At 37.2% G+C, this 16,265-nt stretch overlaps 1 protein-coding gene across 1 annotated transcript; it reads left to right on the plus strand.

Moving 5' to 3' along the window:
* Positions 1-13,415: 13,415 nt before the first annotated feature.
* Positions 13,416-14,669, plus strand: LOC108203954 (uncharacterized). Its single transcript, XM_017373167.1, has one exon. The coding sequence runs from the start codon at positions 13,416-13,418 to the stop codon at positions 14,667-14,669; it is 1,254 nt and encodes a 417-aa protein (XP_017228656.1).
* The last annotated feature ends 1,596 nt before the right edge of the window (positions 14,670-16,265 follow it).

Here is a 16,265-nt window from a genome sequence, read left to right on the forward strand (position 1 = left end):
TAATAAAGCAACAGGTTGTTTCCGGCTCAAACGAGTCAAGAATGAAACTACAAGTTGGTTCTAATTTTAAACAACCGAAAATGAAGCTACAAGTTGATTCCAACTTCAAACGAGTCTGGAATGAAGCTACAAGTTGCTTCCAACTTCAATCTAGCCAATAATGAAGCAACAAGTTGTTTCCAGGCTCAAACGAGTCAAAAATGAAACTACAAGCTGATTCTAATTTTAAACAACCGAAAATAAAGCTACAAGTTGTTTCCAAATTCAATCTAGTCAGTAATAAAGCAACAAGCTGTTTCCGGCTCAAACGAGTCAAGAATGAAACTACAAGTTGGTTCTAATTTTAAACAACGGAAAATGAAGCTACAAGTTGTTTTCAACTTCAAACGAGTTTGGAATGAAGCTACAAGTTGCTTCCAACTTCAATCTAGCCAATAATGAAGCAACAAGTGTTTCCGGGCTCAATGAGTCAAGAATGAAACTACAAGTTGATTCTAATTTTAAACAACCGAAAATAAACCTACAAGTTGTTTCCAAATTCAATCTAGTCAATAATAAAGCAACAAGTTGTTTCAGGCTCAAACGAGTCAAGAATGAAACTACAAGTTGGTTCTAATTTTAAACAACCAAAAATGAAGCTACAAGTTGTTTTCAACATCAAACGAGTCTGGAATGAAGCTACAAGTTGCTTCCAACTTCAATCTATCCAATAATGAAGCAACAAGTTGTTTCCGGGCTCAAACGAGTCAGAATGAAACTACAAGTTGATTCTAATTTTAAATAACCGAAAATGAAGCTACAAATTGTTTCCAAATTCAATCTAACCAATAATAAAGCAACAAGTTGTTCCCGGCTCAAACGAGTCAAGAATGAAACTACAAGTTGGTTCTAATTTTAAACAACCGAAAATGAAGCTACAAGTTGTTTTCAACATCAAACGAGTCTGGAATGAAGCTACAAGTTGCTTCCAACTTCAATCTAGCCATAATGAAGCAAAAAGTTGTTTCCGGGCTCAAATGAGTCAAGAATGAAACTACAAGTTGATTCTAATTTTAAACAACTGAAAATGAAGCTACAAGTTGTTTCCAAATTCAATCTAGCCAATAATAAAGCAACAGGTTGTTTCCGGCTCAAACGAGTCAAGAATGAAACTACAAGTTGGTTCTAATTTTAAACAACCGAAAATGAAGCTACAAGTTGATTCCACTTCAAACGAGTCTGGAATGAAGCTACAAGTTGCTTCCAACTTCAATCTAGCCAATAATGAAGCAACAAGTTGTTTCCAGGCTCAAACGAGTCAAAAATGAAACTACAAGCTGATTCTAATTTAAACAACCGAAAATCAAGCTACAAGTTGTTTCCAAATTCAATCTAGACAATAATAAAGCAACAAGTTGTTTCCGGCTCAAACGAGTCAAGAATGAAACTACAAGTTGGTTCTAATTTTAAACAACTGAAAATGAAGCTACAAGTTCTTTTCAACTTCAAACGAGTCTGGAATGAAGCTACAAGTTGCTTCAAACTTCAATCTAGCCAATAATGAAGCAACAAGTTGTTTCCGGGCTCAAATGAGTCAAGAATGAAACTACAAGTTGGTTCTAATTTTAAACAACCGAAAATGAAGCTACAAGTTGATTCCAACTTCAACGAGTCTGGAATGAAGCTACAAGTTGCTTCCAACTTCAATCTAGCCAATAATGAAGCAACAAGTTGTTTCGGGCTCAAACGAGTCAAGAATGAAACTACAAGTTGATTCTAATTTTAATAACCGAAAATGAAGCTACAAATTGTTTCCAAATTCAATCTAACCAATAATAAAGCAACAAGTTGTTCCCGGCTCAAACGAGTCAAGAATGAAACTACAAGTTGGTTCTAATTTTAAACAACCGAAAATGAAGCTACAAGTTGTTTTCAACATCAAACGAGTCTGGAATGAAGCTACAAGTTGCTTCCAACTTCAATATAGCCAATAATGAAGCAAAAAGTTGTTTCCGGGCTCAAATGAGTCAAGAATGAAACTACAAGTTGATTCTAATTTTAAACAACTTAAAATGAAGCTACAAGTTGTTTCCAAATTCAATCTAGCCAATAATAAAGCAACAGGTTGTTTCCGGCTCAAACGAGTCAAGAATGAACTACAAGTTGGTTCTAATTTTAAACAACCGAAAATGAAGCTACAAGTTGATTCCAACTTCAAACGAGTCTGGAATGAAGCTACAAGTTGCTTCCAACTTCAATCTAGCCAATAATGAAGCAACAAGTTGTTTCCAGGCTCAAACGAGTCAAAAATGAAACTACAAGCTGATTCCAATTTTAAACAACCGAAAATCAAGCTACAAGTTGTTTCCAAATTCAATCTAGCCAATAATAAAGCAACAAGTTGTTTCCGGCTCAAACGAGTCAAGAATGAAACTACAAGTGATTCCAACTTCAAACGAGTCTGGAATGAAGCTACAAGTTGCTTCCAACTTCAATCTAGCCAATAATGAAGCAACAAGTTGTTTCCGGGCTCAAACGAGTCAAGAATGAAACTACAAGTTGATTCTAATTTTAACAACCGAAAATCAAGCTACAGTTGTTTCCAAATTCAATCTAGCCAATAATAAAGCAACAAGTTGTTTCCGGCTCAAACGATTCAAGAATGAAACTACATGTTGGTTCTAATTTTAAACAACTGAAAATGAAGCTACAAGTTGTTTTCAACTTCAAACGAGTCTGGAATGAAGCTACAAGTTGCTTCCAACTTCAATCTAGCCAATAACGAAGCAACAAGTTGTTTCCGGGCTCAAATGAGTCAAGAATGAAACTACAAGTTGATTCTAATTTTAAACAACCGAAAATAAAGCTACAAGTTGTTTCCAAATTCAATCTAGTCAGTAATAAAGCAACAAGCTGTTTCCGGCTCAAACGAGTCAAGAATGAAACTACAAGTTGGTTCTAATTTTAAACAACGGAAAATGAAGCTACAAGTTGTTTTCAACTTCAAACGAGTTTGGAATGAAGCTACAAGTTGCTTCCAACTTCAATCTAGCCAATAATGAAGCAACAAGTTGTTTCCGGGCTCAAATGAGTCAAGAATGAAACTACAAGTTGATTCTAATTTTAAACAACCGAAAATAAACCTACAAGTTGTTTCCAAATTCAATCTAGTCAATAATAAAGCAACAAGTTGTTTCAGGCTCAAACGAGTCAAGAATGAAACTACAAGTTGGTTCTAATTTTAAACAACCAAAAATGAAGCTACAAGTTGTTTTCAACATCAAACGAGTCTGGAATGAAGCTACAAGTTGCTTCCAACTTCAATCTATCCAATAATGAAGCAACAAGTTGTTTCCGGGCTCAAACGAGTCAAGAATGAAACTACAAGTTGATTCTAATTTTAAATAACCGAAAATGAAGCTACAAATTGTTTCCAAATTCAATCTAACCAATAATAAAGCAACAAGTTGTTCCCGCTCAAACGAGTCAAGAATGAAACTACAAGTTGGTTCTAATTTTAAACAACCGAAAATGAAGCTACAAGTTGTTTTCAACATCAAACGAGTCTGGAATGAAGCTACAAGTTGCTTCCACTTCAATCTAGCCAATAATGAAGCAAAAAGTTGTTTCCGGGCTCAAATGAGTCAAGAATGAAACTACAAGTTGATTCTAATTTTAAACAACTGAAAGTGAAGCTACAAGTTGTTTCCAAATTCAATCTAGCCAATAATAAAGCAACAGGTTGTTTCCGGCTCAAACGAGTCAAGAATGAAACTACAAGTTGGTTCTAATTTTAAACAACCGAAAATGAAGCTACAAGTTGATTCCAACTTCAAACGAGTCTGGAATGAAGCTACAAGTTGCTTCCAACTTTAATCTAGCCAATAATGAAGCAACAAGTTGTTTCCGGGCTCAAACGAGTCAAAAATGAAACTACAAGTTGATTCTAATTTTAAACAACCGAAAATCAAGCTACAAGTTGTTTCCAAATTCAATCTAGCCAATAATAAAGCAACAAGTTGTTTCCGGCTCAAACGAGTCAAGAATGAAACTACAAGTTGGTTCTAATTTTAAACAACTGTAAATGAAGTTACAAGTTGTTTTCAACTTCAAACGAGTCTGGAATGAAGTTACAAGTTGCTTCCAACTTCAATCTAGCCAATAATGAAGCAACAAGTTGTTTCCGGGCTCAAATGAGTCAAGAATGAAACTACAAGTTGATTCTAATTTTAAACAACCGAAAATAAAGCTACAAGTTGTTTCCAAATTCAATCTAGTCAATAATAAAGCAACAGTTGCTTCCGGCTCAAACGAGTCAAGAATGAAACTACAAGTTGGTTCTAATTTTAAACAACCGAAAATGAAGCTACAAGTTGATTCCAACTTCAAACGAGTCTGGAATGAAGCTACAAGTTGCTTCCAACTTCAATCTAGCCAATAATGAAGCAACAAGTTGTTTCCAGGCTCAAACGAGTCAAAAATGAAACCAACAAGTTGCTTCAGGCTCAAACGAGTCAGATGAAACTACAAGTGGTTCTAATTTTAAACACGAAATGAGCTACAAGTGATTCCAACTTCAAACGAGTCTGGAATGAAGCTACAAGTTGCTTCCAACTTCAATCTAGCAATAATGAAGCAACAAGTGTTTCCAGCGCTCAAACGAGTCAAAGAATGAAACTACAAGTTGATTCTCAATTTTAAACACCTGATGAATGAAGCTACAAGTTGTTTCCAAATTCAATCTAGCCAATAATAAGCAACAAGTGTTTCCGGCTCAAACGAGTCAAGAATGAAACTACAAGTGGTTCTAATTTTAAACAACCGAAAATGAAGCTACAAGTTGATTCCAACTTTCAAACGAGCTGGATGATGAAGCAAAAGTTGCTTCCAACTTCAATCTAGCCCAATAATGAAGCAACAAGTTGTTTCCTGGGCTAAACGAGTCAATGAATGAAACTACAGTAATTCTATTTTAAACAACGACAATCAAGCTACAAGTTGTTTCCAAATTCAATCTAGCCAATAATAAAGCAACAAGTTGTTTCCAGGCACAAACGAGTCAAGAATGAAACTACAAGTTGGTTCTAATTTTAAAACAACCGAAAATGAAGCTACAAGTTGTTTTCAACTTCAAACGAGTCTGGAATGAAGCTACAAGTTGCTTCCAACTTCAATCTAGCCATAATGAAGCAACAAGTTGTTTCCCGGCTCAAACGAGTCAATGAATGAAACTACAAGTTGATTCTAATTTTAAACAACCGAAAATCAAGCTACAAGTTGTTTCCAAATTCAATCTAGTCCAATAATAAATCAACAAGTTGTTTCCGGCTCAAACGAGTCAAGAATGAAACTACAAGTTGGTTCTAATTTTAAACAACCGAAAATGAAGCTACAAGTTGTTTTCCAACTTCAAACGAGTCTGGAATGAAGCTACAAGTTGCTTCCAACTTCAATCTAGCCAATAATGAAGCAACAAGTTGTTTCCGGGCTCAAACGAGTCAAGAATGAAACTACAAGTTGATTCTAATTTTAAACAACCGAAAATGAAGCTACAAGTTGTTTCCAAATTCAATCTAGCCAATAATAAAGCAACAAGTTGTTCCCGGCTCAAACGAGTCAAGAATGAAACTACAAGTTGGTTCTAATTTTAAACAACCGAAAATGAAGCTACAAGTTGTTTTCAACATTCAAACGAGTCTGGAATGAAGCTACAGTTGCTTCCAACTTCAATCTAGCCAATAATGAAGCAACAAGTTGTTTCCGGGCTCAAACGAGTCAAGAATGAAACTACAAGTTGATTCTAATTTTAAACAACTGAAAATTAAGCTACAAGTTGTTTCCAATTCAATCTAGCCAATAATAAAGCAACAGTTGTTTCCGGCTCAAACGAGTCAAGAATGAAACTACAAGTTGGTTCTAATTTTAAACAACCGAAAATGAAGCTACAAGTTGATTTCAACTTCAACGAGTCTGGAATGAAGCTACAAGTTGCTTCCAACTTCAATCTAGCCAATAATGAAGCAACAAGTTGTTTCCGGGCTCAACTGAGTCAAGAAATGAAACTACAAGTTGATTCTAATTTTAAACAACCGAAAATAAAGCTACAAGTTGTTTCCAAATTCAATCTAGCCAATAATAAAGCAACAGTTGTTTCCGGCTCAAACGAGTCAAGAATGAAACTACAAGTTGGTTCTAATTTTAAACAACGAAATGAAGCTACAAGTTGATTTCAACTTCAAACGAGTCTGGAATGAAGCTACAAGTTGCTTCCAACTTCAATCTAGCCAATAATGAAGCAACAAGTTGTTTCCGGCTCAAACGAGTCAAAAATGAAACTACAAGTTGATTCTAATTTTAAACAACCGAAAATCAAGCTACAAGTTGTTTCCAAATTCAATCTAGCCAATAATAAAGCAACAAGTTGTTTCCGGCTCAAACGAGTCAAGAATGAAACTACAAGTTGGTTCTAATTTTAAACAACTGAAAATGAAGCTACAAGTTGATTTCAACTTCAAACGAGTCTGGAATGAAGCTACAAGTTGCTTCCAACTTCAATCTAGCCAATAATGAAGCAACAAGTTGTTTCCGGCTCAAACGAGTCAAGAATGAAACTACAAGTTGATTCTAATTTTAAACAACCGAAAATCAAGCTACAAGTTGTTTCCAAATTCAATCTAGCCAATAATAAAGCAACAAGTTGTTTCCGGCTCAAACGAGTCAAGAATGAAACTACAAGTTGGTTCTAATTTTAAACAACCGAAAATGAAGCTACAAGTTGATTCCAACTTCAAACGAGTCTGGAATGAAGCTACAAGTTGCTTCCAACTTCAATCTAGCCAATAATGAAGCAACAAGTTGTTTCCGGGCTCAAACGAGTCAAGAATGAAACTACAAGTTGATTCTAATTTTAAACAACCGAAAATCAAGCTACAAGTTGTTTCCAAATTCAATCTAGCCAATAATAAAGCAACAAGTTGTTTCCGGCTCAAACGAGTCAAGAATGAAACTACAAGTTGGTTCTAATTTTAAACAACCGAAAATGAAGCTACAAGTTGATTCCAACTTCAAACGAGTCTGGAATGAAGCTACAAGTTGCTTCCAACTTCAATCTAGCCAATAATGAAGCAACAAGTTGTTTCCGGGCTCAAACGAGTCAAGAATGAAACTACAAGTTGATTCTAATTTTAAACAACCGAAAATCAAGCTACAAGTTGTTTCCAAATTCAATCTAGCCAATAATAAAGCAACAAGTTGTTTCCGGCTCAAACGAGTCAAGAATGAAACTACAAGTTGGTTCTAATTTTAAACAACCGAAAATGAAGCTACAAGTTGATTCCAACTTCAAACGAGTCTGGAATGAAGCTACAAGTTGCTTCCAACTTCAATCTAGCCAATAATGAAGCAACAAGTTGTTTCCGGGCTCAAACGAGTCAAAAATGAAACTACAAGTTGATTCTAATTTTAAACAACCGAAAATCAAGCTACAAGTTGTTTCCAAATTCAATCTAGCCAATAATAAAGCAACAAGTTGTTTCCGGCTCAAACGAGTCAAGAATGAAACTACAAGTTGGTTCTAATTTTAAACAACGAAAATGAAGCTACAAGTTGATTCCAACTTCAAACGAGTCTGGAATGAAGCTACAAGTTGCTTCCAACTTCAATCTAGCCAATAATGAAGCAACAAGTTGTTTCCGGGCTCAAACGAGTCAAGAATGAAACTACAAGTTGATTCTAATTTTAAACAACCGAAAATCAAGCTACAAGTTGTTTCCAAATTCAATCTAGCCAATAATAAAGCAACAAGTTGTTTCCGGCTCAAACGAGTCAAGAATGAAACTACAAGTTGGTTCTAATTTTAAACAACCGAAAATGAAGCTACAAGTTGATTCCAACTTCAAACGAGTCTGGAATGAAGCTACAAGTTGCTTCCAACTTCAATCTAGCCAATAATGAAGCAACAAGTTGTTTCCAGGCTCAAACGAGTCAAGAATGAAACTACAAGTGATTCTAATTTTAAACAACCGAAAATCAAGCTACAAGTTGTTTCCAAATTCAATCTAGCCAATAATAAAGCAACAAGTTGTTTCCGGCTCAAACGAGTCAAGAATGAAACTACAAGTTGGTTCTAATTTTAAACAACCGAAAATGAAGCTACAAGTTGATTCCAACTTCAAACGAGTCTGGAATGAAGCTACAAGTTGCTTCCAACTTCAATCTAGCCAATAATGAAGCAACAAGTTGTTTCCGGGCTCAAACGAGTCAAGAATGAAACTACAAGTTGATTCTAATTTTAAACAACCGAAAATCAAGCTACAAGTTGTTTCCAAATTCAATCTAGCCAATAATAAAGCAACAAGTTGTTTCCGGCTCAAACGAGTCAAGAATGAAACTACAAGTTGGTTCTAATTTTAAACAACCGAAAATGAAGCTACAAGTTGATTCCAACTTCAAACGAGTCTGGAATGAAGCTACAAGTTGCTTCCAACTTCAATCTAGCCAATAATGAAGCAACAAGTTGTTTCCAGGCTCAAACGAGTCAAAAATGAAACTACAAGTTGATTCTAATTTTAAACAACCGAAAATCAAGCTACAATTTGTTTCCAAATTCAATCTAGCCAATAATAAAGCAACAAGTTGTTTCCGGCTCAAACGAGTCAAGAATGAAACTACAAGTTGGTTCTAATTTTAAACAACTGAAAATGAAGCTACAAGTTGATTCCAACTTCAAACGAGTCTGGAATGAAGCTACAAGTTGCTTCCAACTTCAATCTAGCCAATAATGAAGCAACAAGTTGTTTCCCGGCTCAAACGAGTCAAGAATGAAACTACAAGTTGATTCTAATTTTAAACAACCGAAAATCAAGCTACAAGTTGTTTTCAACATCAAACGAGTCTGGAATGAAGCTACAAGTTGCTTCCAACTTCAATCTAACCAATAATAAAGCAACAAGTTGTTCCCGGCTCAAACGAGTCAAGAATGAAACTACAAGTTGGTTCTAATTTTAAACAACCGGAAATGAAGCTACAAGTTGTTTTCAACATCAAACGAGTCTGGAATGAAGCTACAAGTTGCTTCCAACTTCAATCTAGCCAATAATGAAGCAAAAAGTTGTTTCCGGGCTCAAATGAGTCAAGAATGAAACTACAAGTTGATTCTAATTTTAAACAACTGAAAATAAAGCTACAAGTTGTTTCCAAATTCAATCTAGCCAATAATAAAGCAACAAGTTGTTTCCGGCTCAAACGAGTCAAGAATGAAACTACAAGTTGGTTCTAATTTTAAACAACCGAAAATGAAGCTACAAGTTGTTTTCAACTTCAAACGAGTCTGGAATGAAGCTACAAGTTGCTTCCAACTTCAATCTAGCCAATAATGAAGCAACAAGTTGTTTCCGGGCTCAAACGAGTCAAAAATGAAACTACAAGTTGATTCTAATTTTAAACAACCGAAAATAAAGCTACAAGTTGTTTCCAAATTCAATCTAGTCCAATAATAAAGCAACAAGTTGCTTCCGGCTCAAACGAGTCAAGAATGAAACTACAAGTTGGTTCTAATTTTAAACAACGAAAATGAAGCTACAAGTTGATTTCAACTTCAAACGAGTCTGGAATGAAGCTACAAGTTGCTTCCAACTTCAATCTAGCCAATAATGAAGCAACAAGTTGTTTCCAGGCTCAAACGAGTCAAAAATGAAACTACAAGTTGATTCTAATTTTAAACAACCGAAAATAAAGCTACAAGTTGTTTCCAAATTCAATCTAGCCAATAATAAAGCAACAAGTTGCTTCCGGCTCAAACGAGTCAAGAATGAAACTACAAGTTGGTTCTAATTTTAAACAACCTGAAAATGAAGCTACAAGTTGATTCCAACTTCAAACGAGTCTGGAATGAAGCTACAAGTTGCTTCCAACTTCAATCTAGCCAATAATGAAGCAACAAGTTGTTTCCGGGCTCAAACGAGTCAAAAATGAAACTACAAGTTGATTCTAATTTTAACAACCGAAAATCAAGCTACAAGTTGTTTCCAAATTCAATCTAGCCAATAATAAAGCAACAAGTTGTTTCCGGCTCAAACGAGTCAAGAATGAAACTACAAGTTGGTTCTAATTTTAAACAACTGAAAATGAAGCTACAAGTTGATTCCAACTTCAAACGAGTCTGGAATGAAGCTACAAGTTGCTTCCAACTTCAATCTAGCCAATAATGAAGCAACAAGTTGTTTCCGGGCTCAAACGAGTCAAAATGAAACTACAAGTTGATTCTAATTTTAAACAACCGAAAATCAAGCTACAAGTTGTTTCCAAATTCAATCTAGCCAATAATAAAGCAACAAGTTGTTTCCGGCTCAAACGAGTCAAGAATGAAACTACAAGTTGGTTCTAATTTTAAACAACCGAAAATGAAGCTACAAGTTGATTTCAACTTCAAACGAGTCTGGAATGAAGCTACAAGTTGCTTCCAACTTCAATCTAGCCAATAATGAAGCAACAAGTTGTTTCCGGGCTCAACTAGTCAAGAATGAAACTACAAGTTGATTCTAATTTTAAATAACCGAAAATCAAGCTACAAGTTGTTTCCAAATTCAATCTAGTCAATAATAAAGCAACAAGTTGTTTCCGGCTCAAACGAGTAAAGAATGAAACTACAAGTTAACGATAGAATGAAACTACAGTTGGTTAATAACAACCGAAAATGAAGCTACAAGTTGATTCCAACTTCAAACGAGTCTGGAATGAAGCTACAAGTTGCTTCCAACTTCAATCTAGCCAATAATGAAGCAACAAGTTGTTTCCAGGCTCAAACGAGTCAAAAATGAAACTACAAGCTGATTCCAATTTTAAACAACCGAAAATCAAGCTACAAGTTGTTTCCAAATTCAATCTAGCCAATAATAAAGCAACAAGTTGTTTCCGGCTCAAACGAGTCAAGAATGAACTACAAGTTGGTTCTAATTTTAAACAACTGAAAATGAAGCTACAAGTTGATTTCAACTTCAAACGAGTCTGGAATGAAGCTACAAGTTGCTTCCAACTTCAATCTAGCCAATAATGAAGCAACAAGTTGTTTCCGGGCTCAAACGAGTCAAGAATGAAACTACAAGTTGATTCTAATTTTAAACAACCGAAAATCAAGCTACAAGTTGTTTCCAAATTCAATCTAGCCAATAATAAAGCAACAAGTTGTTTCCGGCTCAAACGAGTCAAGAATGAAACTACAAGTTGGTCTTAATTTTAAACAACTGAAAATGAAGCTACAAGTTGTTTTCAACTTCAAACGAGTCTGGAATGAAGTTACAAGTTGCTTCCAACTTCAATCTAGCCAATAATGAAGCAACAAGTTGTTTCCGGGCTCAAATGAGTCAAGAATGAAACTACAAGTTGATTCTAATTTTAAACAACCGAAAATAAAGCTACAAGTTGTTTCCAAATTCAATCTAGTCGAGACTAGCTTAATCGAGTCAAAGGATGTTTCTCTCTCTAGAATTATGCTCTCCCTTCTCTCTAGGATAGAACCCCCAAACTCAAACCCTAATTTCAGCCGCATCTTTCTTCAACTTTAACCCTATCTCCTTTTCTTACAAATCTCTTCTCCTCTTCACCCAATCTATACCTATATTTCTTACTATATTTATATCTAACACTTATTCCCTCTTTGCTACTATGTCTTTGAACTGTGATTCTGATAGTTGTCCGGTGGACCATGATGGTGCAAAGCTTGAGGACTTCTGTGGTGCCTCCACGGCCCCATTTGCTATCAATGCTACTGTCTTCCAAGAAATTATGTCGGGATCGGGAAAAGATTCGGGGGGTTCTCACTCGGAGGTTGAACCGATGGGCGAAACTATTCCCAGCTGTTACGGAGGCATTCCGTTGGAAGATGTAGTGACTGTTGAAGATGGGTATTCAAGCGATGAACAGCTTCCCCCTGTTGACCATGTTATGAGTAGCACTAGTGCTACTATTCAGGCGATGTTACGCACATCTAAGTACGAACGTGAGTCGTTAATTGCTACTAGATCGAAGTTGTATGATGTTCTTGGTTTTCTGAAAAAGAAAGGGTTCTCGGAGTCTCAGATCTTTGAGGAGATAGCTCGAGATGGGTTTGGTGCTCGACCAAAAAGAGATGAGAATGGTTTGCCTGTGCTCACTCCTTTGTCTACGAAGGTGGACATCTCCACTCATGACCCTTTCAAAGACAAGATGAAACAGAAGGCCTCTAGCCCTTCGCTTAAGCCTGTCCAGGCAGATGCTCCTAAAGTGGTTGAGGAAATGCCAAAAAAACCTCCAGTCACTTCTGATGAACCGAAAGATGTTACTTCAAAGCCCTCTTGCTCGTCTGTTGTGAAAAATCAGGTGCCTGAGGTGGACCTAGTGTTCGATTACTGTCCTATGCCCGAAGGGGCTGATGTGGTCACTCCTCCAACTGATGTCTTGAGGAAGGGATTTGATAAATTTAAACTTTGTTTGGTTGGGGTCTTCTCCAAAGGGACGATGCCTTTCTCTAAACTAGTAGACAACGCTAGAAAAGTTTGGGATTCTAAAGGTCTCTGCAACATCTCTCAAAAAGATTCTCATACTTTCCACTTTCGTTTTAGCTCTGAAAGTGAAATGTCTGCTGTGTTAGCTCGCGGGACCTGGTATTTCGAAAGGAAGCCTCTCATTTTGAGTGCGTGGGGAGCAAAAACTAGTGAGGGCAGTCCTTCTAGTATCCCTCTCTGGGTAAGATTTAAGAACCTCCCAGATTATTATTGGACCCGTGAGGGTCTCAGTTGTGTCGCCAGCTCGATTGGACCCCCCATTTGTGCGGATAAAACGACTGCTCAATTAAATCCAGTTCAATATGCCAAGATGTGTGTGAAGTACAAGGTTGGAAATCCTCTTCCTGAAAAAATCAAGGTTGCAGTCATGGATGTTGAAAAGATGGAGCTTTCTTCTACGGTTTTTGCAGATGTTGAAGTCTCGTATCCTCAGAGGCCTCTAATTTGTTCTGGTTGCCAAAAATTGGGCCACATGGTGGGTGCTTGCCCTACTGTGAAGCGCGTCTAGGTTCAAAAGCCGTCTAAGGACACTGTGGTTGAGGAGAAAGGGGAATCATCAATCAAAGCTTCTGATGAGGTACGAAATGAAACAATTGCAGAGGAGAAGTGTAGTGAATCTGAGGGTCATCCCGTACAGCAAGGCTCTAATGGAGCCGCTGATATTCATGATGAAACTGGGCAGGATTGGACCACTGTTACTGGAAAGAGGCACACTGTTCCGAAGGAGAAGTCATTACCAAGCCAAACTGCAGAGCAGATGCCTATTTTTGCTGCTCTGTCAAAATCTTTGTCTAAGGGGCAACTTAAACGAGCTCGAAGGACTGCGGGGAGGGGCTCCCCAAAAAATAAGTAATCTCTGTTTTCATGACAGTTTTTTGTTCCTACAATACGAGAGGGATGAATAATAAGATATCTTTTTATAAAGATTTTATCTCCTCAAGAAGGCTTGGCCTTATAGCTCTCCTTGAAACGCACGTCAAACAGGAAAATGCATCTTTTGTAGCCAAGACTGTTGCCCCCAGGTTCTCTTGGTTGTTTAATTACGACTGCCACTATAATGGCAGAATTTGGATTGGCTGGGATCCAAATTTTTGGAAGGTCACTGCCCTGAAAACTCATGCTCAACACATTTCTTGTGAAGTAACTTCTCTAGCCTCTAAAGTATCTTTTTTTGCCTCCTTTATTTACGCTTCTACTGATTATTTAGTTAGAAGAAATTTATGGTCTGATCTTCTTGATTTTAAAGCTCATATACTCCCTATTTCTGCTCCTTGGGTATTATCTGGCGATTTCAATGTTTGCTTAAATTTGAATGAGATGAATACGCCTAATTCTTATGGTATTGAAATGAGAGATTTTAAAGATGCTGTTGATGCTCTTGACGTATTTGACCTGAATTTTTCTGTAAAATACTTTACTTGGTGGGATTGTAATTATGATTGCCCAAATCTAAGAAAGCTGGACAGGGTGCTTGTTAATGTGGATTGGACTAATATTGTCCCTATGTCAACTACTATTTTCTCCCCTCGGGGTCTTTCTGATCACAGCCCTGCACTGACTTCCCTTGGTATTGCCACTAAGAAGCTTATTAAGCCCTTTCAGGTTTTTCAACATGTTCTGGAGCACAAAGACTTTCTATCAACTGTTCAAAATGCTTGGAATGTTGATGTCCATGGGGACCCTTGGTTTGTTTTGACCTCAAAAATTCGTAGAGTAAAATTGGCTTTAAAGAATTTGAACAGCTCCTGTGGTGATCTTCATGCTGCTGTGATTCAAGCAAGAGCTTCCTTATCTCATTTTCAAGAAAATCTCCCGGAGCGTCCTGCTTTTGATCTTTTTGCTGCTGAAGGAGTGTTATGTTCTAACCTTCACAATGCTCTTGCTGTTGAAGAAACCTTTTTAAAGCAAAAGTCCCGTATTAATTGGTTAAATCTTGGCGATGGGAACAATGAGTTTTTTCACCGAGCTTGCAAAAACAGGTGGAACACAAACAAGATCATGGTTCTTGAAGATAATGCTGGGAACTCTTGCACTTCTCATGAGGACATTGCTCATATTGCTACTGATTATTTCAAGAACATCTTGGGAACTAGCAGCCCTGTTGACTCTCTCCCTATTGAAATGGATCTTCCCTCCATTTCTGAGGCCTAGAATTCCTTCCTCAGCTCACCATTTCTAAGCTCTGATGTTTTGGCTGCTTTCCGACATTTAGGTAAGCGTAAAAGTCCGGGTCCGGACGGTCTTACTCCGGAGTTTTATCTTGCTGCCTGGTCTGTGGTTGGTGATGATGTCACTAGAGGCATTCTGCACTTTTTTGAATCTCTGGAGCTGCCTCGTATTATCAACTCCGTTGCCATAACTCTAGTCCCAAAATGTGACAACCCCTCAAAAATTGAACATTTCAGGCCGATATCTTGTTGTAATACTTTATATAAATGCATTGCAAAGCTCCTTGCTGACCGCCTAAAACGGGTGCTCTCTAGTGTTATTTCTCCAAATCAGTCCGCGTTTATTCCCAAACGCTCTATTGGAGATAATATTATGCTGGTACAAGCAGTGTGTAAGGACTACCACAGAAATGATGGAATGCCCAGGTGCTCTTTTAAACTTGACATTCAGAAAGCCTTTGATAGCATTAACTGGAGCTTTCTTTTTGAGGTCCTGCATCGTATGAACTTTCCCTCTCGTTTCATTGATTGGATTAAAATCTGCTTGCAAGGCTGCATGGTTTCTGTTAAGGTTAACGGTGTTCTTGAGGGGTATTTCAAATGTGAGAATGGCTTAAGACAAGGGGACCCCCTGTCCCCTTATTTATTCGTTATTTGTATGGAGGTCCTGACATCTTTTCTCAAGCTTAAAACTCTTTCTGACTCAAGGTTTTCTTACCATTGGCGTATGCAGCAGCTGAAACTTACTCATGTCATTTTCGCCGATGATATTTTCCTTTTTTGCAAAGGAGACATGGATTCTGTGAGTGTCATCTTGGACTCTTTTCTTCTTTTCTATGGTTTTTTGGGTATGAGACTTAACCCGGCAAAAAGTCAGGGGTTCTTTTGTAGTATGGATGACTCTGTAACAAATGATATTCTTCAGAAGTATGGGTTCACTCGTGGTACTCTTCCCATTAATTATTTGGGTCTACCTTTAATTACCAGTAGATTGAATGAGCAACTCTGTTCTCCTCTCATTCAAAAATTGTGTTGGAAAATTGAAAGCTGGTCTGTTCGATGCCTTAGATACAGTGGTCGTCTACAATTAATCTCATCTGTTCTTCAAGGAATTCATGGCTACTGGGCGAGTTATCTTTTCCTTCCTAAAGGAGTTATAAAGCGGGTTCAATCTCTCTTTGCCAGATTTCTTTGGGGTGGGAGTTTAGATCGGAGCTGTCACTATAAAGTGGCATGGGCTGATTGTTGTTCTAAAAAGCAGGAGGGAGGCCTGGGTATACGGGATATGTTCGAGTGGAATAAAACTGCGATTTTTCTCCAAATTTGGAGATTATCTCAACCTCATCCTACGTCACTGTGGATTCTCTGGGTTCATTCATGTCTCTTAAAAAATAAAGCTTTTTGGACTGCAAAGATTCCTTATAAATGTCCCTGGAATGTGCGTAAAATCCTTAATGCACGTCTTGAGGCTTTGCAATTCATCTCATTCAAAGTTTCTCAGCAGTCTGTTTTTAAGGCTTGGCATGATCCGTGGCTTACAAATTCCCCTTTGATATCTCGACTTGGTACTGGTATTATT

Source organism: Daucus carota, chromosome 4 (assembly GCF_001625215.2).
Source record: "Daucus carota subsp. sativus chromosome 4, DH1 v3.0, whole genome shotgun sequence".
Lineage (NCBI taxonomy): Eukaryota > Viridiplantae > Streptophyta > Magnoliopsida > Apiales > Apiaceae > Daucus > Daucus carota.

What these genes read in the sequence shown, in the direction of transcription:
- LOC108203954 (XM_017373167.1), top strand. Translation starts at nt 13,416, where the DNA reads ATGAATAATAAGATATCTTTTTATAAAGATTTTATCTCCTCAAGAAGG.